General features: G+C 45.7%; 1 protein-coding gene across 3 annotated transcripts; it reads right to left on the reverse strand.

Annotated features, from left to right (window-relative positions):
- Positions 1 to 1,442: 1,442 nt before the first annotated feature.
- LOC120037507 (regulation of nuclear pre-mRNA domain-containing protein 2-like) lies at positions 1,443 to 20,950 on the reverse strand. Of its 3 annotated transcripts, XR_005474813.1 has the most exons (11): positions 20,738 to 20,950; positions 9,369 to 9,498; positions 9,010 to 9,155; positions 8,829 to 8,881; positions 8,205 to 8,331; positions 7,186 to 7,361; positions 6,777 to 7,080; positions 6,395 to 6,673; positions 6,081 to 6,260; positions 3,720 to 5,862; positions 1,443 to 3,520 (listed from the first exon to the last, which is right to left on the reverse strand). XR_005474813.1 is itself a non-coding variant. In XM_038983539.1 (10 exons), exons 1-10 carry the CDS (start codon positions 20,922 to 20,924, stop codon positions 3,800 to 3,802), a joined length of 3,642 nt encoding a protein of 1,213 aa, XP_038839467.1. In that variant the 5' UTR covers positions 20,925 to 20,950; the 3' UTR covers positions 1,445 to 3,799. The 3 variants fall into 3 exon arrangements, 2 of the variants coding, with proteins under 2 accessions (XP_038839467.1, XP_038839466.1); XM_038983539.1 differs by having other exon boundaries at positions 1,445 to 5,862; positions 6,081 to 6,257; XM_038983538.1 differs by having other exon boundaries at positions 1,445 to 5,862.
- Between the last annotated feature and the right edge of the window lie 229 nt (positions 20,951 to 21,179).

Genomic DNA, 21,179 nt, shown 5'->3' on the forward strand with positions numbered 1-21,179 from the left:
GAAAAGGGGATTTGCAAGTGACGCAGACTGGCTCGTATAAGAAAAAACATTGAAAGAACGCTTGGGGGCGCTAGAGTAATTTAACTGGGGATTTAGGACCACCTGTAAAGTGTCACTGAAAATACACTGAAATGGGTAAGTCCCTGGGTAGAATGCCCTAGAGGGACCTTGGACCTTCTCCTCAAATATTTGAGGAGGGGTGAGGAGATTGCTTGTGTCCTATCACAGAAAAACAAATTGAGTTAAAGCCCTAGAAATCAGGTTGCTCTAAAATTCACAGGTTACCCCAAATACTGATTCCAAAATCTCATTAGGGGTAAAACTCCAAAATGATATTAGATCAGTGTCTAGGGGCAATGTCCTTCTCATTGGCTACTACCTGAAATATGGACCATTATGAAGCACAATTAAATACTTGGAACCCCACCACCACACAGATAAGAGACGTGTGTACTCTCATAAGGTGAAACCTATTTATGTTTGTATGAAGAGCATCTCATGGCTCTCATCGCATCCTTTCCTTCATCTACACTGATCTGAATGAAGGAAACTGGTGAAATAAATACTTTTAGCACGCTTTCACCTATGTGGTAATATTACAATATGATCTCAACTGCCTTTCATTAAATGGGATAGGGGTAATACATTTAAAGTACTGTGCAGTGACTGCACTGAATATTGGGTGGGTGGGTTACAGACTTCAATGCTTTCAACGCCAGACCGTGAAATCAGAGTCAAGGTGCGTCATACATGCAGTGGACTGGTTTGGGAGGAACTATGGATGTGACAGCAAAGACATGTGGACTAGAGCTCTGTGCAAGGATGTGAGCTACACAACCAAGAAAATCAGTGTCAATCGAAAAGGTTGAATGCAGATGGGTTTGGTAGATGCTGTTGGATTGAATCACGTGTGTGTGTGTGTGCATAGAAAACAATAAATGGTAACCCACTTCTGGGTTAGGATCTTCAGACTCAATAATATAACTAAACTCACAATGGGTGTAATAGCATGGCAGTGATTACCTCGGTCAACCAGAGGAGGCTGGTGAGGGGAGGACAACTCAATGGATGGAATGGTATAAAACACATGGAAAACCAGGTGTTTGATACCACTCAATTTAGTCTGTTCCAGCCATTACTATGAGCCCGTCCTCCCCATCTAAAGTGCCACCAGCCACCACTGGTCTTAACCGATATGGTCCAGTACTGTCTTCATGTCAGTGCTCTGTGGCCTGTTCCGGTCACCAAATCAACCCCTAGTCTCTACTACACACTTCACGTATATGAAAGGATTGGATAGGTGCAATACGGTAATAGCTGCACCATGCCTCTGATTGGCTTACACGTATGTAATCCTCCCAGATCGACAAGTGCCTAAAAGGTAAGGCCAAGGGGTTGATTATGAATTGAATATTCATAATTGCAGAGGCCGTCTTTAAAACAAAAACACATGCAGTAGGACTCCATGGAGTGTGGTTTAAACTGTAAAGTCTTAATATGAAGTAAATGCCTGGCTGTATGTCTAAATTGTGACAGTCATAGGTAAACATAGTAAATCCCTGAACTACAGGATGGCTCAGTGGTAGAGAGAGGAGAGCAGTAGCATCGGAAAGGATTGGACACTCAAAAGATTAATGATAGAACATCATTGATGATCATAAAAAGAATAGCAATGCATCTAAACAAGGAGAACACAACCACCCCCTTCATGACTGAATCATTACATAGTTAATGCATACTATACACACATACACCATTAGATTCCTCAAATCTTAAGCATTTTCACTCAAAACTTATTCAAACAAACATATTTCAAACTCAAGAGTACATTGAATGACAATATTATTTAAACAAACTGTTCAAAGAAAATGATTACATCTCTGAATCCATCCTGGTGGCTATCTCTGTCTAACTGAGGTATGAGTTAGAAGGGAAGTCATTAGTCTACTGTACAGCAGGGAAACGTGCACAAACCAACCTGCCTGCGTTAATCTGGTCATTATCATCAGTGACAGAGAGAAGCATCACATCATACAGTCAGAGTGAGAGTAGGATCTGCTCTGTAGCATTGATTCAGAACAGCATGGCTTCCATTCAGAAATGTATAGCAGAACACTATAAAACTGATAAACTAACACTGATGGGAAATTTAGAGGAGCATTTACATAGTTTTCCATTATGGTAATGAGTAATGAATGTTTACAGATAATTCACTCAGCACTTCTTCATTGGTGTTATTTGGTATTCTACAGTTGTGAATGTACAGCGTCAGAGGAAGGAAAGAAGAGACTAAATCTAGGAAAGGTAGCGAAGGGAAAAGGTCAAAAGTAACAAACAAAAAAAACTTCTGGACTGGACAGACAGTGCACTGCACATGCATAGGCGAGTATAGATATTTTACATCTGACATGAAGTTACAGCCACAACAAAAATCACAGCAAGAAATCCAAAACAACTCAGAACAAATGAGCATTTGGGGGGAAAAAATGACATTGTACTGTTATAAGTAATGTTTCAGCATTTCAATTCAGCTTTGAATAACTAGACCAAAATAACATCTATCATACAGCAGCAGCCATGACAACTGCTGCGACTGGTCTTACCGGTATCCATGACAGTATCAAAGAAAGTAGTACCCTCCCCTTGGTTGGGTTGAAACTGGATTTTATTAAAGACAATACAGGTAGCGATTGCCTAGTAGAGAGACACAGCGGGTTCATAGTTCAAACTTCTAAAGCACCAGCTTCAACTACTGAGAGTCTCCACAACTCATCATTATCAGTTAAATGCGTCTTTACACTGGACGATTCTTCACTCTCCTCCCCCCTCAGATTGGAGAAATGGAGATGGACAGAGTGGTGTTTTGTTAGAGCAATGAGAAGCACGAACATCTCTGCCTTGGTAACTAAAGCTAAGGCTTCTTCACAATGGCGTCAATCACAAGTTAGCGAATAGCGATGACTCTGCTCTTTACACAAACAACTGAGGTTTAATAGTCGCAACACAGCCAACTCATTCAGTCTATACATTTAAAAGCTGAGAAATATACAGAGGGAAGAGAGACTTAAGCATGAAAACCTCTAGGAGAGAAACAAGGTTATTATTTCCAATACGATGCACTGGGAGCACGTTGGGGTTATGGTGGAGAAACTCCACAACAGCACTGATCATAAAGTCAGCACTCATTTGGATAACCAAATCCTATTGAGAAAAATGGTTGTATTTAGGACACTCTCAGGGAGCAACTTTGTTCCTCAATCAAACCCCCTCCCATCTATCCCTCCATCCAGCCCATCCCATCTATCCCTCCATCCAGCCCATCCCATCTATCCCTCACTCTCTTTCTCTCTGAAAGTGTTTATATCAGTTTATTCACACAATACCGGAGGTCAGTAGAATTTTAGTGAAATAGAATAACCACCTGTTTCTATTTGATCTGTGCTTGTCGTCTTCCTTCTAGTTCACACCTCCATTACTCCCTCACTGCTTTAGTGAGGGGAAGCAGAGAACATTGTCGCTCCTGGGGATTGGAGGAGGGGAGGGGGAGGAAGATTTGGTTTGGTTACCTATTTCATCCATAACACTGTGCATAATTGCTAAGCTGGTACTGTATTGTGGTGAGGTGACGAGCTAGTTTGTGTCAAGGTGCGATCAACTCTATGTAGTAAAACAAATGACTCCACTAGGATTAACATAGTGAGGACAGACTGGGCTCATACCATAAGGGTTCTACACATCTTCTCCCCGTGTCGGGTAGCTAGGTGTGTGGGTTGCTTTTCATTCAGCATGGGTTAACATTTCAATAGCGTGGGGGTAAGAAAGGTCTCTTGGGGGGGTAGAAGGGACCTCCTCGGCCCCCGCCAAATGGAGGGCCAGGACGCTTGCCCCCGCGGAACATGGGTGGATCTCGGTTTAGGTGCGGGTGGACAGGGGGGCCGCGAGGGTGGAGTAGAGGTCTCTGGGGGATGGAGTTGATGGGGGGGCGGGGGTTGGGGGAGGGTAGGCGAAGGAGGGGGGGCGAGGGACGGTGGGGATGGTTGGGGTTGGGGTGTCGGGGCTGGGCAGGCGGGCTAGCTGGAGGGTGCTGGAGCGGAGGAGCTTGGGGGCGAGGAAGCAGGGGGTCGCCTGAGGGAGAGGGAGGGGTGGAGGAGGGAGAGGGGGATGGAGGAGGAAGGTTGATGCCATCCTTGACACGGCCCAATAAGGGAGGCGGGGCACCGGGGGTGCCGGGGCGGTGGAGAGGGGGTGCGTGACGGGGAGCGAAATGCTCTTTAACTGTGCCGGGACGAGGCATTTTAGGGGGCTCCCCTAACAGAGAGGACATGAGGGGAGTGGGGCCACCTTTACCCCCCCTGGGTCCCCCTCCCATCCCCCCTCGGTCTCCTCCTCCGTCTGGGCGGACCTGGGGAGGGAGGGGCAGTTGGCGGTCAATGGGGACTAGAACCCCGCCTACCATGACTGCCGAGGGGGGAAGGAAGTTGCGCGGGGGTGGAGGGAGCTGGGGCATGGGAGGGGGTGGAGGGCGTGGGATGGGTGGAGGAGGGGAGTTGAAGAAGGGAGGAGGGGGGTGATGGTGGAGGTGTGAGGGGAGGGGACCCTGGGGGTTCTCTCCATGGTAGGGGGGCATCTGAAACTGGGGTGGGGGGCCGTGCGGATGAGGGTGGGGAGGGTGATTAGAATGAGGATGAGGAGGAAGGTGGTGGTGTGAGGTCGGGGGGGGCATGGTGGGTGAAGTCATGTCGTCAGAGCCGCCCTGAGGGGAAGGTGAGGGGGGCTGGGCATCCAGGTACCCTTCCTCATCGTACCACATCCCTCCGCCTGGCCTCCCCCCTTCTCCTCCACCACCGCGACGCAGCCCTTGGCCAATCACGCGGATACTTTCCACCGTCTGGATGCGCTCTCCGGTTGGCTGGCGGTTTGAGAAGCCCCCCAGTGATTGGAAAGGTGCTGCCTCTGTGCAAGGCGACACCAGCGTCTCGATACGGTGGTACTGCCCCCCCTCTCCGTCAGATGAGCCCCCACCATCCTCTCCTCCCCTCTTTCCCTTTTCATCCCTCGTTCCACTCATTCCTCCCTCCTCTGACCCGCTGCTGGTCTTGCGAGAACCTATGGACGCTCTCCTCTCTCCTTCGACTGATCTGTTGTTCCCGTGACTCTTCCCGTGACTGTTCTGTCCATCCTTCTTGACCTTGCTGCTTCCCAGTGATGAAGAGCTAATCTTCCTCTTCGAATCTTCCTCCTTCAGCTTGGCGGCCTTCTTCCCCGCTCCGTAGCCTTGGAAACGAGAAGAGGAAGAGAGGAAGTCCACGTCGCTGCTGCTTCCTGTTGGGGTGATGACGGCGTCCCAAGGGTCACTGCGGTAGGCTGTGGGTGAAAGATCATGACCTATGGATGAGCCTAAGCTCTTGGGGTCACTGTTGAGGCCAAGGGGGTCGGAGGAGACACCCCCTGGTGTGTCCATGATTTCGTCCTGGGTGGGGGTGCCCCCGCTCTCATCCCTGACGGGGGTCCCGTCTACCCCGTCTCCCCCCAGCAGAGGGCTCCCATCCCCCAGGCCCAGACTGAACCCTGGGTTCCCCTGGAGGAAACGGTTGATCTTAGACTCTAGGCTGGGAGGAGACACAGAGCGGCTAGGGAGAGAGGGAGGAGGAGGAGGAGGTGAAGCCTCTCGGTTTTTCTCCCAATCCCTGGCTCCTCTGCTCCTCTCAGGTGTGTCTCGTTTGAGACTGTTGGTCAGGGGGGGTTTGGTGTTGCTCGGAGTGGTGGGTGTGGGGGGGCCCTTGGCTGCTGAGGAGTCTGGGGAGGCATGGGAGGAGGGGGCAGAGGAGGAGGAGCTACCAGACCTCAGCAGAGAGGACAGACCTGAGGAGAGAGAAGAGAAGATGGAGAGAAACAAAGATATGGGGAGGGAGAGAGAGAGAGAAAGTGGGGTGGGTGGAGATAATTACACCAGCAGATACACAAGTTACTCAACATAAAAAGTGCCCCACAAAACAATTCCAACAGAAGCCTTGCATATCCCATCTCAAAGTCTGTCTATAAATCTGCCTGTCTGGTTTACTATCTTATGTGTGTCTCACTCTGTGTGTGGGTCTTTGACAGGGCGTTGAGGATGCCTTCAGGGGTGACGTTCACTCTGGACAGGATGCTGGCCAGGGCTGGGCTAGGAGGGGTAGGGCCAACTGGGGTTTTGGAGGAAGATGATTGGCCAGAGGGGGTGGTGGGAGTTCCAGGGGAGGGGCGAGACACAGGGCTGGCTGCTGAGAGAGACAGAGACACACAGAGAGAAAGAAAGAGACAAAGAGAGAACAATCTTATGCAAACATGTTATAACATTTCTGTACCAGTGTGTTACAGAATCCATATATTAACTTAAATCCATACACACACACACCTGTGTTCTTCATGGCTGATGTGATACTGCTCAGTATGGAGCTGATCTTGCCTAGGTCCACGTTGGCCAGGTTCATTCCCAGAGGAGCGGTCGGACCGCTAGGACCACTCACACCCGCGCTCGTAGGGGTGCTAGGTGTCACTGGCGTGGGTGTAGACGAGGCTGCCTTTTTGAGAGGGGATTCAGTGGAGGTTCGAATGAGTGTGACAGGGGCGGGTTTCGCTGCGGTCTTGGAGCTGGTCACCTTGGAAACGGTGGCTGATGACAACTGCTTCTCAGCTGATGGAAACACAAGGGGTTAAAGTGTGTATTTTGACAAGGGGTTAACGTGTTTATTTTGACAAGGTTTAGTCTCATTGAGAATTCCCTACTGCCATCTCACCTGTGTTGGCTATCTCCATGTCCTCCTCAGACAGATCCATGTCCTCCACATCTCTGTTGTCCCCCTCTCTCACAACCCCCACGTCCCTCTCGTCCATGGCACTCCCATCCAGGTCCGGGTCAAAGCCCAGCCTACCCCCTCGGCCTCCTCCCAGCCCCAGGAAGGGGGAGTCAGAGCCGGTGGGTGAGGGAGCGTCCTCAGAGGGGGAGGGGATGGGAGAGTCCTCGGGACCGGGAAGGGAGGACTTGAGGGCATCCAGTTTACGTTTGAGGTTGACCACACGGTTGGCAAAGGTTTTGTAGGCCTTGAAAATTAGAACCATAGAATTAGATGTATTAGATTTTGATTAGATTATTTATTTGATAGATGACGATCAGATTGATTGCCTGAATGATTGGTTGATACTCACGCTGGCCACGATCTTGACTTCCTTGTATTGCATCTCATAGAAGACGTCTGCGTTTCCCAGAGCCTCCAGCAGAGGGGGCCCAACAGGCATCTGGTTCTCCAGGAAACTGACAAACTCCTGCAGCTTCTGACTGCCCTCTTCAAAGTCCTTGGCAAACTTGTTCCCTCCGGCCTTGTCTGGGGTAGAGATGGACGGAGAACAAGAGTACACAGAAGCCAGCCGCACCAATATGTCGGAGATAACACCGCAAAGCCACAAGGAGTCGCTAGAGCGCGATGGGACAAGGATATCCCAGCCGGCCAAACCCTCCCCGAACCCAGACGACGCTGGGCCAATTTTGCACCGCCTCATGGGTCTCCCGGTCGCGGCCGGCTGCGACATAACCCGGGATCGAACCCGGATCTGTAGTGACGCCTCTATCACTGATCAGTGTCTTAGACCACCGCACCACTCAGGAGGGCTACTCTGATTGTAAAGCAAAGCAATGTGCTTAATATTAGGAAATTTGAGAAATAAATATAGGAGGCCTAGACTATAGAAAGCTGATGGGATTCTCCTCTTTTTATTAGAGGCCATCAGAACTCTGTTTTCTCACGCAATTGAATAGCATAGCCTATAGAAATGCTGTGCAACATGGGCTTATAGGAACATGTACTTTATTCTATGCATCAACCAGCTATGAGCTGACTCTTGCTACACTACGGGTGATCCTATTCCCCTCAAACTCTTAACGCCAGGGCTCTCATGAAGTGTTCCATTTGATTTTCCATTGCATTGATGTCGGAGTGATTTGAGGGTCAATAGAGCGCTGAGTACCAGGCCATTAGCAAGTTTGGTAGGGTACTAATGACTATAGGGGACATCAGAGCGCAGTTTTGGAGACGCCTAGTTACTGTGATTCAACGGTCACATGGAATTTGACTGCAGTCATGACTCGTGACTGCCGGTGTGGCGGTAATACGGTCACCGTAACAGCCCTAGGCATGAACCCTGGCCTTAACCCTGTTTTGACCACTGACCTTTGAGTCTCTTGAGGGCCTCCGTGCTGCAGACGTCCACTCTGAGAGCTGTCAGCTGGGTCTCCCTCAGCTCCTCCTCCTCCACCACCCGTTTGAAGCCCGCCAGCTGCTCGATGAACGACTGGGGCTGGAGAGAGAGGGGGAAGGAAAGAGGGAGGGCGTGGGGAAGGAGGGAAAGAGTATTATTGTGTGCATCTCCATCGAGGGCCAATCATCAGTTGAAACAATAAAGCATCATCCCCGCCACTGTTTGGGTAAAAAGCTGAGGGATAGGGCTGAAGAAATGTAACCACTCAAATTCATAGACAGAGCTATGGATACAAGGACTGACCATCCATGATATCAACATTATCGTTTTAGGCTACATTATGTTTGGAGGCTATATAGTGTTCGTTTACATTTGTTGTTTACAAATATTGGAGTAAAACAAGCTTATATTTGGGGTTCTGATGGGGTGTGACAGTTGAACTAAGCTCATGAGGCATTTATAAAAGTTATATTCTTCAAGAATCAATGGGTACAAATCATTCATTTATCAAAACCAAAAATGGATGTAGCAACTGCAGATTACCCCTTTAAAAGGGTAAAAGCAATTTAGCAGAGGACAGAAAAAAATACACTTACTATGAAATCAGCCACAATCTTGGACTTCAGGGCAGCTTTGGGGTTGACTGGGGCTACAGGACAAAAGCACAACACAACACACTGACCTGTTGACTCATACAGACCCAGAGGTTACAGAAATAGAGAGAGACGGCAAAAGGAAAAGATGGTGACAGAGGAGAGAAAGAAATAGGAGACTGACCTGGCGGAGGAGGCTTCTCTTTCTCCCTCTCTCTCTCCTTCTTGGCCAGGTTGGCTTTGAGCTGGGTGATGAGTTCCTCAGGATAGACGTTCCTCTCCTCCCAGATAGTGAAGATCCGCTCCACTGACTTACGCACCTTCGGGTCTCTGGCAAGACAACAGGTCAAAGGGCAAGAGGTTAGAAGGGCACAGATTCAGTCAGCAAGAGATTGGTGGTCAATTTCATCATACATGGGCTAATCCTAACTTCCACCTAAATCAGATGTTCACTTAGTCTCCCCATTGACAATTAAAACGTGCCTCAAATGGAAGTTAGGATATGCCTCACAATATTCATATAATCCAGCGCAGTTCACTCACTTGACCATTAGTGCAGCGTTGGGGAGCACCTCAGCGAAGGCTGAGCGGTAGACGATGGCGTTCTTTCTCTTGCAGTTCTGGATTACATCATTGGCTAGATAGAACAGATTCAGACGGTGGTTGGTGTCCGCTGATGGAGAGAAGGAAGACAGGGAAGAAGAAGAATAGGTGGAGGAGGAAGAGGTTTAGTGGGTCCTCAGAAGCCTGATGTTTAACCACATCAAAAACCTTGACCAGCCTAAGCGTAGACCTAAACCTAGTCCCGTGGATGACCTGCCTAAACCTAGACCCCCCAGTGGATGATATGCCTAAGCCTAGACCCCTTGCCCAGTGCAAGACCAGCCTAAACCTAGACCACCCTAGCCCAGTGGATGACCAGCCTAAACCTAGACCGCCCAGTGGATGACCAGCCTAAACCTAGACCGCCCAGTGGATGACCAGCCTAAACCTAGACCGCCCAGTGGATGACCAGTCTAAACCTAGACCGCCCAGTGGATGACCAGCCTAAACCTAGACTGCCCAGTGGATGACCAGCCTAAACCTAGACCGCCCAGTGGATGACCAGCCTAAACCTAGACCGCCCAGTGGATGACCAGCCTAAACCTAGACAATCCTAGCCCAGTGGATGACCAGCCTAAATCTAGACCACCCTAGCCCAGTGGATGACCAGCCTAAACCTAGACCACCGTAGCCCAGTGGATGACCAGCCTAAACCTAGACCACCCTAGCCCAGTGGATGACCAGCCTAAACCTAGACCACCCTAGCCCAGTGGATGACCAGCCTAAACCTAGACCACCCTAGCCCAGTGGATGACCAGCCTAAACCTAGACCACCCTAGCCCAGTGGATGACCAGCCTAAACCTAGACCACCCTAGCACAGTGGATGACCAGCCTAAACCTAGACCGCCCTAGCCCAGTGGATGACCAGCCTAAACCTAGACCGCCAATGGATGACCAGCCTAAACCTAGACCACCCTCGCACAGTGGATGACCAGCATAAACCTAGACTGCCCTGTGGAAAACCTATTAGCTCATGCATGCATTTGCTAATCAATTCTGGAAATTAGAGGTTGACCGATTATGATTTTTCAACGCCGATACCGATTAATCGGACGATTTTTAAAATGTATTTGTAATAATGACAATTACAACAATACTAAATGAACACTTATTTTAACTTAATATAATACATCAATAAAAATCAATTTAGCCTCAAATAAATAATGAAACATGTTCAATTTGGTTTAAATAATGCAAAAACAAAGTGTTGGAGAAGAAAGTAAAAGTACAATATGTGCCATGTAAGAAAGCTAACGTTTACGTTCCTTGCTCAGAACATGAGAACATATGAAAGCTGGTGGTTCCTTTTAACATGAGTCTTCAATATTCCCTGGTAAGAAGTTTTAGGTTGTAGTTATTATAGCAATTATAGGACTATTTCTCGCTATACGATTTGTATTTCATAAACCTTTGACTATTGGATGTTCTTATAGGCACTTTAGTATTGCTAGTGTAACAGTATAGCTTCCATCCCTCTCCACGCCGCTACCTGGGCTCGAACCAGGAACACATCGACAACTGCCACCCTCGAAGCAGCGTTACCCATGCAGAGCAAAAGGAACAACTACTCCAAGTCTCAGAGCGAGTGACGTTTGAAACGCTATTAGCGCGCACCCCGCTAACTAGCTAGCCATTTCACATCGGTTACACCAGCCTAATCTCGGGGGTTGATAGGCTTGAATTCATAAACAGCAGAGCTGCTGGCAAAACGCACGAAAGTGCTGTTTGAATGAATGCTTACGAGTCTGCTGGTGCCCACCATCGCTCAGTCAGACTGCGCTATCAAATCATAGACTTAATTATAACATAATAACACACAGAAATACGAGCCGTAGGTCATTAATATGGTCAAATCCGGAAACTATCATCTCGAAAACAAAATGTTTATTCTTTCAGTGAAATACGGAACCATTCCGTATTTTATCTAACGGGTGGCATCCATAAGTCTAAATATTGCTGTTACATTGTGTAACGGATGTGAAATGGCTAGCTAGTTAGCGGGTACGCGCTAGTAGCGTTTCAATCAGTTACGTCACTTGCTCTGAAACCTAGAAGTAGTGTTGCCCCTTTCCTGCAAGGGCCGCGGCTTTTGTGGAGTGATGGGTAACGACGCTTCGTGGGTGACTGTTGTTGATGTGTGCAGAGGTTCCCTGGTTCGCGTCGGGGCGAGGGGACGGTTTAAAGTAATACTGTAACATTGATGCTGTTGACCCGGATCACTGGTTGCTGCGGAAAAGGAGGAGGTTGAAAGGGGGGTGAGTGTAACGGATGTGAAATGGCTAGCTGGTTAGCGGGTACGCGCTAGTAGCGTTTCAATCAGTTACATCACTTGCTCTGAAACCTAGAAGTAGTGTTGCCCCTTGCTCTGCAAGGGCCGCGGCTTTTGTGGAGCGATGGGTAACGACACTTCGTGGGTGACTGTTGTTGATGTGTGCAGAGGGTCCCTGGTTCACGCCCGAGGTCGGGGCGAGGGGACGTACTAAAGTTATACTGTTACAATTGCACAACCTTCAATGTTATGTCATAATTACGTAAAATTCTGGCAAATTAGTTCGCAATGAGCCAGGCGGCCCAAACTGTTGCATATACCCTGACTCTGCGTGCAATGAACGCAAGAGAACCGACACAATTTCACCTGGTTAATATTGCCTACTAACCTGGATTTCTTTTAGCTAAATATGCAGGTTTAAAAATATATACTTCTGTGTATTGATTTTAAGAAAGGCATTGATGTTTATGGTTAGGTACACGGAGCAACGACAGTCCTTTTTCGCGAATGCGCACCGCATCGATTATATGCAACGCAGGACACGCTAGATAAACTAGTAATATCATCAACCATGTGTAGTTAACTAGTGATTATGATTGATTGATTGTTTTTTATAAGATAAGTTTACTGCTAGCTAGCAACTTACCTTGGCTTCTTACTGCATTCGCGTAACAGGCGGGCTCCTTGTGAGGCATGTGGTTAGAGCGTTGGACTAGTTAACCGTAAGGTTGCAAGATTGAATCCCTGAGCTGACAAGGTAAAAATCTGTCGTTCTGCCCCTGAACAAGGCAGTTAACCCACCGTTCCTAGGCTGTCATTGAAAATAAGAATGTGTTCTTAACTGACTTGCCTAAATAAATAAAGGTGTAAAAAATATATATATATATATAAAAAATAGACAAAGTCGGCATCCAAAATTACCAATTTCTGATTGTTATATAAACTTGAAATCGACCCGAATTAATCGGCCATTCCGATTAATCGGTCGACCTCTACTGGAAATATAGCAAAACCAACTAGTGTCGATGGGAAACTTCACTGAAATGACAAATAATGCAGTGCTTTTACAAAGTGACAGTCAGATGTCATGACAAGCTGATATTCACTTTTCTATCTAAAGTATAATTAACGCACAGACAAAACGTCATTACTGCAGCGCACACTTTTTTCAACTGACAACTTCTCCAACTAAAGCTCTGTGTTACAGGCAAGGCTAAGACGTGGAAACCAAATAGGCTTGTCATGCAGGTAAATGGAGTCCAACATAAATGAAGCCTGGTGGTTGGGGGGGAAAAACACAGCTTGAATGGCAATATAAAGGCTCTTACATCTCCCTCCCTGAATATATGAAGATCCAGTTGAACATGTACAAAGATGCAGCATGCAACACGGTAGTCACAATGTCAATAATAATGTTCAGCACCGCCACCTATTCATTCATGACACATTGTTTTCAGACAGATGAACAGAGCAGACAGCGTCGTCGCGCTCTGACACAAAACAACGTTCATGACATTCATGTAATTAAAAAAATGTAAATGACTCAAAGCTGGAGAATGTCATACATTCAAAAGCCTGCACACCCAGAGTTAAGGTATTTCAAAGTGATCAGCTGATGGAGTAGGGAAAACGGACACAAATCAAACACAGATCAGGTTCTGATCCAGACAAGACTAGAAACGGTATGTACGAGTCCCACAATATCAATTAGGGTCATTGAAGCCATATTGATAAACTGAAAGTGATATTAGCCTACGCCCTACAGCCTCAGCATCTTGTGCAGGACAGCTGTGATGACTTGTGTAAATCAACTACGTAGGTAGTAAACCAACCTTAGTAAATGGTAACAAAATAAAGAGATACATTACCACTTTGTAACATAAAATAACAATGCAGAAGCCTTTCATACATCACAGTTGAGTCCAAGTGGGGAACGGTTGGCAAGTCAAAGGAGAGAGAAACGTCCCCCCTGACTCCCCATGGGGAGATGCATTCAGGGAGGACGAGTTGGAAAGTATACAACCAGGGGAGGAAGAGATGAAGACTGAGCACAGAACAGAAAACAACAAGCTCTCTGCTGTCTACAGTACGCAAACCAAACAGCATGGGCTCCCGAGTGGCGCAGCGGTCTAAGGCACTGCATCTCAGTGCAAGAGGCGTCACTACAGTCCCTGGTTTGAATCCAGGCTGTATCACATCTGGCCGTGATTGGGAGTCCCATAGGGCAGCACACAATTGGCCCAGCGTGGTCCAGGTTTGGCCGGGGTAGGCAGTCATTGTAAATAAGGATATGTTCTGAACTGACTTGCCCAGCACTGTGGATTGAATCGAGCCCCAAGATATCCAATGAATGTAACAATGAGTTCTAATTCATATCCTAAGTTCATTACATGAAACAGCTCTTCTTCGAAAAGATCCTGGAGTCAAAAAATAGAACTTGCTGAAGTCTAGGCCTAACTAAGTCTGAGTGGTGGGGAAGGGGAAATTTGCCCAAAATATCAAATAAACAATCTCTTTCAATAGCAACAGGTCCCAGCTTCCTTCCCTGGCCTAAGCTATATTGTAAAGATCCTTGCAAATCTTCGGTTGAGAATATGGACTAGGAATGATTATGGACTAGGACATGTGATTGGGTGTAGATGTGGGGCCTTGAATGGAACACACAGGAGTGTGTGACTGAGCATCACTGTTCTACTACAGCTGACACTGACTCATTTCAACAGACACACTCAGGGCCACCCGCTCTCCGGTCAAACTATCCACGTCTGGGGGTTTAAAGTTACATATCAGGATATTCTTTTTGATGATATTTCTTACCGTTTTGACAATGTTGCAATATTATTTTGGGCTAGTTGGCTGCACCTGCAACAAAACTCCTGTATTTTTCCTTAGCTTATTCTCAATCATTTTAAATAGGGAACCAATTGTTTTCAGCACTTATTTCCATGACTGATCAAAACTTTCTCATGGCCCTCTAGTGCCTCTGCAGCGGACATATGCTGAGCAATATGTTTGGAACTTCAAATCGCAATACACATAGTATCAGCACCAAAGTATGGAGATAATATAGTATTGTGAGGTCCCTGGCAATTTCCAACCCTCGCAGTCTGCTTGGCCAGGCAGACTGTGATGCCACGTAAACCATCAGATAGCAATCATGGGCAAATGATGCATGTCAAGTGGCATTACAACAGCATTAGGCTTAGCGTACCTCTAAGAGGCACAGCCCAGTTTGCAGAAATTGGTTCCGAAACCTTTTCTGTTCCGTGACCAACATAAAAGCTTTTCAGTACCACCACCAGGGGGACCAGTGGTTCCTCCTGACCCAAAATCACTGACCTAGTACAAGCCAGCCAGGACCAGATATTTTGGATACCTAATTAGCACGCTTTAAGCCTTCCAAACCAAATTGTGATGAACTCAAGTTGTAGTGGTAAAATATGTACCACTATCTGCACCAGCTCAGGTACAGTAGGATTCATTTTGCAAGTGGAAAAAAGGTATGTGTTCAGAAACGGAACATCACATAGGCCCCTACTACTGTAAACAATAAACACTTATGTGTTTTCTCAATCTCATAGCAGAAACACGTGACCGATATTAACCAACAGATAGTTATTTCCAGCTGGTCAGGCAACACATTACAACAGTATTTTCTCTGGAATATTTTTTTGCATTGGGGGGAGACCTAATAACATATGTTTAAATTATTTGAACTATTTGACCATGCATATAGCGTATGCATGGTCCATATGATCAGGTATGCTATTAGCAATAAGCATTATCACCTGTAGCCCAACTGATGCAGCATAGTGGCTAGAAATAAATAGGCTGAAGCATGGGGTTGCTTATCTGCATTTACCCTATTGGGCTAATCATTAGCTAGATCCCAAATGTAATCTTTTAACTAGTTAGCATCATATTAGTGAAATGTATGTCCCAAAAAACTTGCATAAATAGTGAATATAATGTAGCCCTGCCTACCTGTTAGGGTAACTTAGGGTATTCCGCCACCCGGGGTAACGCAACCCCCCTGCCTCTACTTCGCACCGAAACCACTTCATGTCCCCCCCCCAACACTTTCCCTGGTTGCCACTGCTCTTGCTCAACTAAAAATGGCATCTGTTTCAGCACCATTTTTTTTGTCACCCCCCAAAAACAAGTGAGGTAGGGTGGTGTTTCACCCCAAGGTACCTTACAATTGACTGTGTTACATTTAGCCCCACTCTCCCCTATACAGTCACAGCAAATTACAGTGATAATGTGCTTAACCATGATGCTGCTAAAACCTCTGTGGTGCAGTTCGCACATATTCAGGAGTTAATAAATAAAGTAGGAATGGAAAGCTGGCAACATCCTCTTTTTAACAAAGGCCATTAAAACGCAGGTTCCCCTCCCTATAGCACTCATAACATGAATGAATCTCAAGAGGGAAATAGATTAACTATTCTACTATGCGGTTATCTGATTTGTCTAGTCATTACATTTTGTTTGCAGGGGAATAGTAAATCAAAGTGTGCCTCGACAGAAATATTTATGTTTCATATTTTTGGGGCGTGGCGGCAATGATCTTGCCGTGGCACAGCGCCACAGTTAAATGAGTGCAGCGGAAACACTGCATTACAACACAACCCTAGGAGCTGAACTGTTAACACGGCCATCCAACATTCCGTGAAAATTAAAACATTTGAGTTGAAAGTTTAACCTTGACAACAAAGCCTACAACTCACCAAGTTTATCTTTGGTTGACTGAGTTCAAAAGCTAGTTTGAATGTTTCAGAACATCATACACAATGCACAGCACTATAGACAACAGATATACATGTGGTTGAGCCAATGACAGGGACAGAGCGAGATGGGAACACATGCAACCTTGCAAATGTTAAGTCTACTGCAGTGCAATTAATTTTAAATGAACGAAAACTGCGCAGGGCAATGAAAGCATTGAAAACCAGCTAACCTTTATAGCTGGAGGCAAGGAAATTGGGCAACATCAGTTTCCATAAAGAACAAAACACTGGCATATCTATATCCATAGCATATCACACCATGCACTTCATAAAATAACCCCTCAAAAACACAATGAATGACATAGTCAAAGTTTAGGTCGAGGCCTACTCTAGCTAGCTAAGAATTAACCCCAGTGTTTGACAAACATAGACAGCTATGCCAAACACTGGAGTTAAGATCTTAGCTAGGCCTACCCAGGGGCATTGCGAGGTGCCACCCCTGAAATATGATTGGCCACCCTTAGTGTCCTGCCATTCTCATTGGGTCAGAGCGCTGTCAATCTGGCTCACATTGGAGAGAAAGGACAGTGGGTTTCTTCTGGCGGGAAGGCTGTTTGATTGGCTGGCTGGCTTTTTTGGGACTACGGAGAGCCCAGCATAACTTCTCTCTTAGTTGAGTTGATGAAAGCAGTGCAGAGGTGGAAAATTGCTAGGTAACTGCTGTTTGACTTGACAGCAAACTAAACTAGTTTCCCAGTGTATAGCCAGTAGAGGTCGACCGATTAATCGGAATGGCCGATTAATTAAGGCCGAGTTCAAGTTTTCATAACAATCGGTAAATCGGTATTTTTGGACACATTTTTTTTACACCTTTATTTAACTAGGCAAGTCAGTTAAGAACACATTCTTATTATCAATGACGGCCTAAGAACGGTGGGTTAACTGCCTTGATCAGGGGCAGAACAACAGATTTTTACCTTGTCAGCTCGGGGATTCGTTTTTGCAATCTTCCGGTTACTAGTCCAACGCTCTAACCACCTGCCTTACATTGCACTCCACGAGGAGCCTGCATGGCAGGCTGACTACCTGTTACGCGAGGGCAGCAAGAAGCCAAGGTAAGTTGCTAGCTAGCATTAAACTTATCTTATAAAAAACAATCAATCTTAACATAATCACTAGTTAACTACACATGGTTGATGATATTACTAGTTTATCTAGCGTGTCCTGCGTTGCATATAATCGATGCGGTGCCTGTTAATTTCTCATCGAATCACAGCCTACTTCGCCAAACGGGTGATGATTTAACAAGCGCATTTGCGAAAAAAGCACTGTCGTTGCACCAACGTACCTAACCATAAACATCAGTGCCTTTCTTTAAAATCAATACACAAGTATATATTTTTAAACCTGCATATTTAGTTAATATTGCCTGCTAACATGAATTTCTTATAATTGGGGAAATTGTGTCACTTCTCTTGCGTTCCGTGCAAGCAGTCAGGGTATATGCAGCAGTTTGGGCTGCCTGGCTCATTGCGAACTGTGTGAAGTCCATTTATTCCTAACAAAGGCCGTAATTAATTTGCCAGAATTGTACAGAATTATGACATAACATTCAAGTTGTACAATGTAACAGCAATATTTAGACTTAGGGATGCCACCCGTTAGATAAAATACATAACGGTTCCGTATTTCACTGAAAGAACAAACGTTTTGTTTTTCAAATGATAGTTTCCGGATTCTACCATTTTAATGACCAAAGGCTCGTATTTGTGTGTGTTATTATGTTATAATTAAGTCTATGATTTGATAGAGCAGTCTGACTGAGCGATGGTAGGCAGCAGCAGGCTCATAAGCATTCATTCAAACAGCACTTTTGTGCGTTTGCCAGCAGCTATTGCGCTGTTTATGACTTCAAGCCTATCAACTCTTGAGATTAGGCTGGTGTAACCGATGTGAAATGGCTAGCTAGTTAGCGGGGTGCGCGCTAATAGCGTTTCAAACGTCACTCGCTCTGAGACTTGGAGTAGTTGTTCTCCTTGCTCTGCATGGGTAATGCTGCTTCGAGGGTGGCTGTTGTGATGTGCTCCTGGTTCGAGCCCAGGTAGCGGCGTGGAGAGGGATGGAAGCTATACTGTTACACTAGCAATACTAAGGTGCCTATAAGAACATCCAATAGTCAAAGGTATATGAAATACAAATCGTATAGAGAGAAATAGTCCTATAATTGCTATAATAACTACAACCTAAAACTTCTTACCTGGGAATATTGAAGACTCATGTTAAAAGGAACCACCAGCTTTCATATGTTCTGAGCAAGGAACTTAAACTTTAGCTTTTTTTACATGGCACATATTGCACTTTTACTTTCTGCTCCAACACTTTGTTTTTGCATTATTTAAACCAAATTGAATAGGTTTAATTATTTATTTGAGGCTAAATGTATTTTATTGATGTATTATATTAAGTTAAAATAAGTGTTCATTTAGTATTGTTGTAATTGTCATTATTACAAAAAAAAAAAAAAATAGGCCGATTAATCAGTATCGGCTTTTTTTGGTCCTCCAATAATCGGTATCGGCGTTGAAAAATCATGATCTGTCGACCTCTAATAGCCAGTGTAGCTGTTTATTGCTGTAGGCTATGGCATGTTTGTTCTAGAATGTTATGCATGTCCCTTATTGACTGAGGTGAATGAAGCTACAGCAGCCAAAGTGATAATGGATGGAGGTATTTTTGTCATTCCCCAAATAGCATTTTAGAGCTTTTAAATTGTATAGAAACATACATCTTAAACTTTAAAAATGTCTTGGATGGGGGAGTTACCACTGGACATGGTGGTAGTATCTAACTTGAATACGGATCAATATGGATCACTTCAAATGTATTTATTTTAATACATTTGGGCAGATACAAATTAACAGTTGAAACAGCAGAGGTGGCAACAAGTCTCAGAGTGGTAGGGCACATCTTTTCCACTGGGCCTGGAGTTCTTCCTGATCTGGTAACCTAACCTGGTAAAACACCAGACCTTATGACCGTGATCAGGTCAGAAAACTCCTGGCCCTGAGGAGGATGAAAACCCTGTCAGACTGCAGCAACCTTGTACTTGTTCATATGAATTATGTTTTAAAACACAGACGGAGACCACTATGATTGGACAATAGAACTCCGGGCTGAGCTTGCTTTATACAGGTTTGTATCATGTAGACCTACACAACTGTAGACCGGTAATAAAAAAACGAACTCTTATCACATACAGCATACCAGATCGCTAATGTTTAGGTGTAGGATGCTGCAACATGTAAAGAGTTTTTAATTGTGTCTGTCGGGGCTGATGTGTTATCACATTTGCTAAATAAATAGACCTATGAAGGAAAGCTCTGAGTGCTTTGGTAGATGTGCCTTGTGCCCGGTCTGTGATCTCCCTAATCTGATTGGTCAAGACACACACAGAACATGCAGTGTTCCGACGTGCAGGACAGCAACTGTGTGCGAGTTAACGAATCATGAGGAAAATATGCCCCCCCCCCCACACAAAAAAAAATGTTAACCCATTTTGTCCCTCTTTTGAATTATTTCGTCGATATTTTGTATTAAACTAAACCAGCTAGCCACCCGTTTGCCGTCGGGTCTGAAACAGTTATGCAATACAATGCGTCGTATTTTAAGCCAATGTAACGCTTTTTGTTAAACAATTTGCTAATTTCCCATGGCCATGGTGTTGGCCCCATCTTTGCCACCCCAACAACCATACAATCGACCCTGGGCCTAACCCAGATTTCTTCCTAAAGGCCGGTTTTTCAGCCCACTTGTTTACCCAGCAACATGTATCACCTGTGCTCTGTCAACACTACCCCCATTTTAACTCTATTTCAAACACATTTGATAGTTTGGCTAGCTAGCTAATTACCTGGCTCCTCTATCCTCTGTAGTTCTGCAAAAACATAGCGCGTGCGATGCGCACAAAACAGGTGCAATGTCGAACCATATGTGCAGACAGGTCAGGTTCGAGCGAACTAAATTGATCACACGTCGCTAGCTAACGTTAATATACATAACGATATGCTGAACTGCAGCTACTGGTAGGTACTAACTACCTTACTATAACTAGTTAGTTACATTAGCGTGCAATGCAGCTAACTATAAGTACAAAGCACAAGTTGTATTACCCATCTTATTTTAGCTATGCATGAACTTTATGGAGTCAACATTTTTCGGTAACACATTAGGAACATCATTGATTAGTTAACGTGTGTATAGTAGCAGGGAAAGCTAGCTAACGAATGACAAGCTAACGTTAGCTACTCACATTTCTTGAGCCACTTCATCCAGTACCGAACGATAAGGCTGTGATACTTTTTATTTTCAATGCACCAGGTCGACAGTCCCTGTATAGACTCCATAGTGTTGGATACTCCTTGGAATCTGCGGTCCAGGGTGGCCTCCAAAGCGCCGCGGCCACCATGGCCGCTAACAGCTCCAGAACCCGCCGCCATTTTTCCAGTTCTCTCTGATACTGCAGACACGGACTCCGCAATGAGTCATGAAGGTAGCAAAAGTGTGACAGACAGGCGAAAGGAGACACGCCCCCTACAGATCTAGGGTCAGATTCGGAAAACTGACCTAATAACAGTTGGAGGGCCAGGCAACTTCAACAGTTTGACCAATATTTACAAACCGAAAGGGGCCTGCCTGTATGTTAAAAGTTGGTTGCATCCAATCGCAAGCATTATAAAATGGCACCTCTCACT

Source organism: Salvelinus namaycush, unplaced genomic scaffold (assembly GCF_016432855.1).
Source record: "Salvelinus namaycush isolate Seneca unplaced genomic scaffold, SaNama_1.0 Scaffold174, whole genome shotgun sequence".
Lineage (NCBI taxonomy): Eukaryota > Metazoa > Chordata > Actinopteri > Salmoniformes > Salmonidae > Salvelinus > Salvelinus namaycush.

Bases quoted from the DNA above. Each gene is read 5' to 3' on its own strand.
- LOC120037507 (XM_038983538.1), bottom strand. From the start codon at position 20,924: ATGGCGGCGGGTTCTGGAGCTGTTAGCGGCCATGGTGGCCGCGGCGCT. The intron at 7,081-7,185 runs GTGAGTATCAAC...CTAATTTTCAAG, and splicing joins AAGTCAAGATCGTGGCCAGC to GCCTACAAAACCTTTGCCAA. The intron at 6,674-6,776 runs GTGAGATGGCAG...TGTTTCCATCAG, and splicing joins CATGGAGATAGCCAACACAG to CTGAGAAGCAGTTGTCATCA.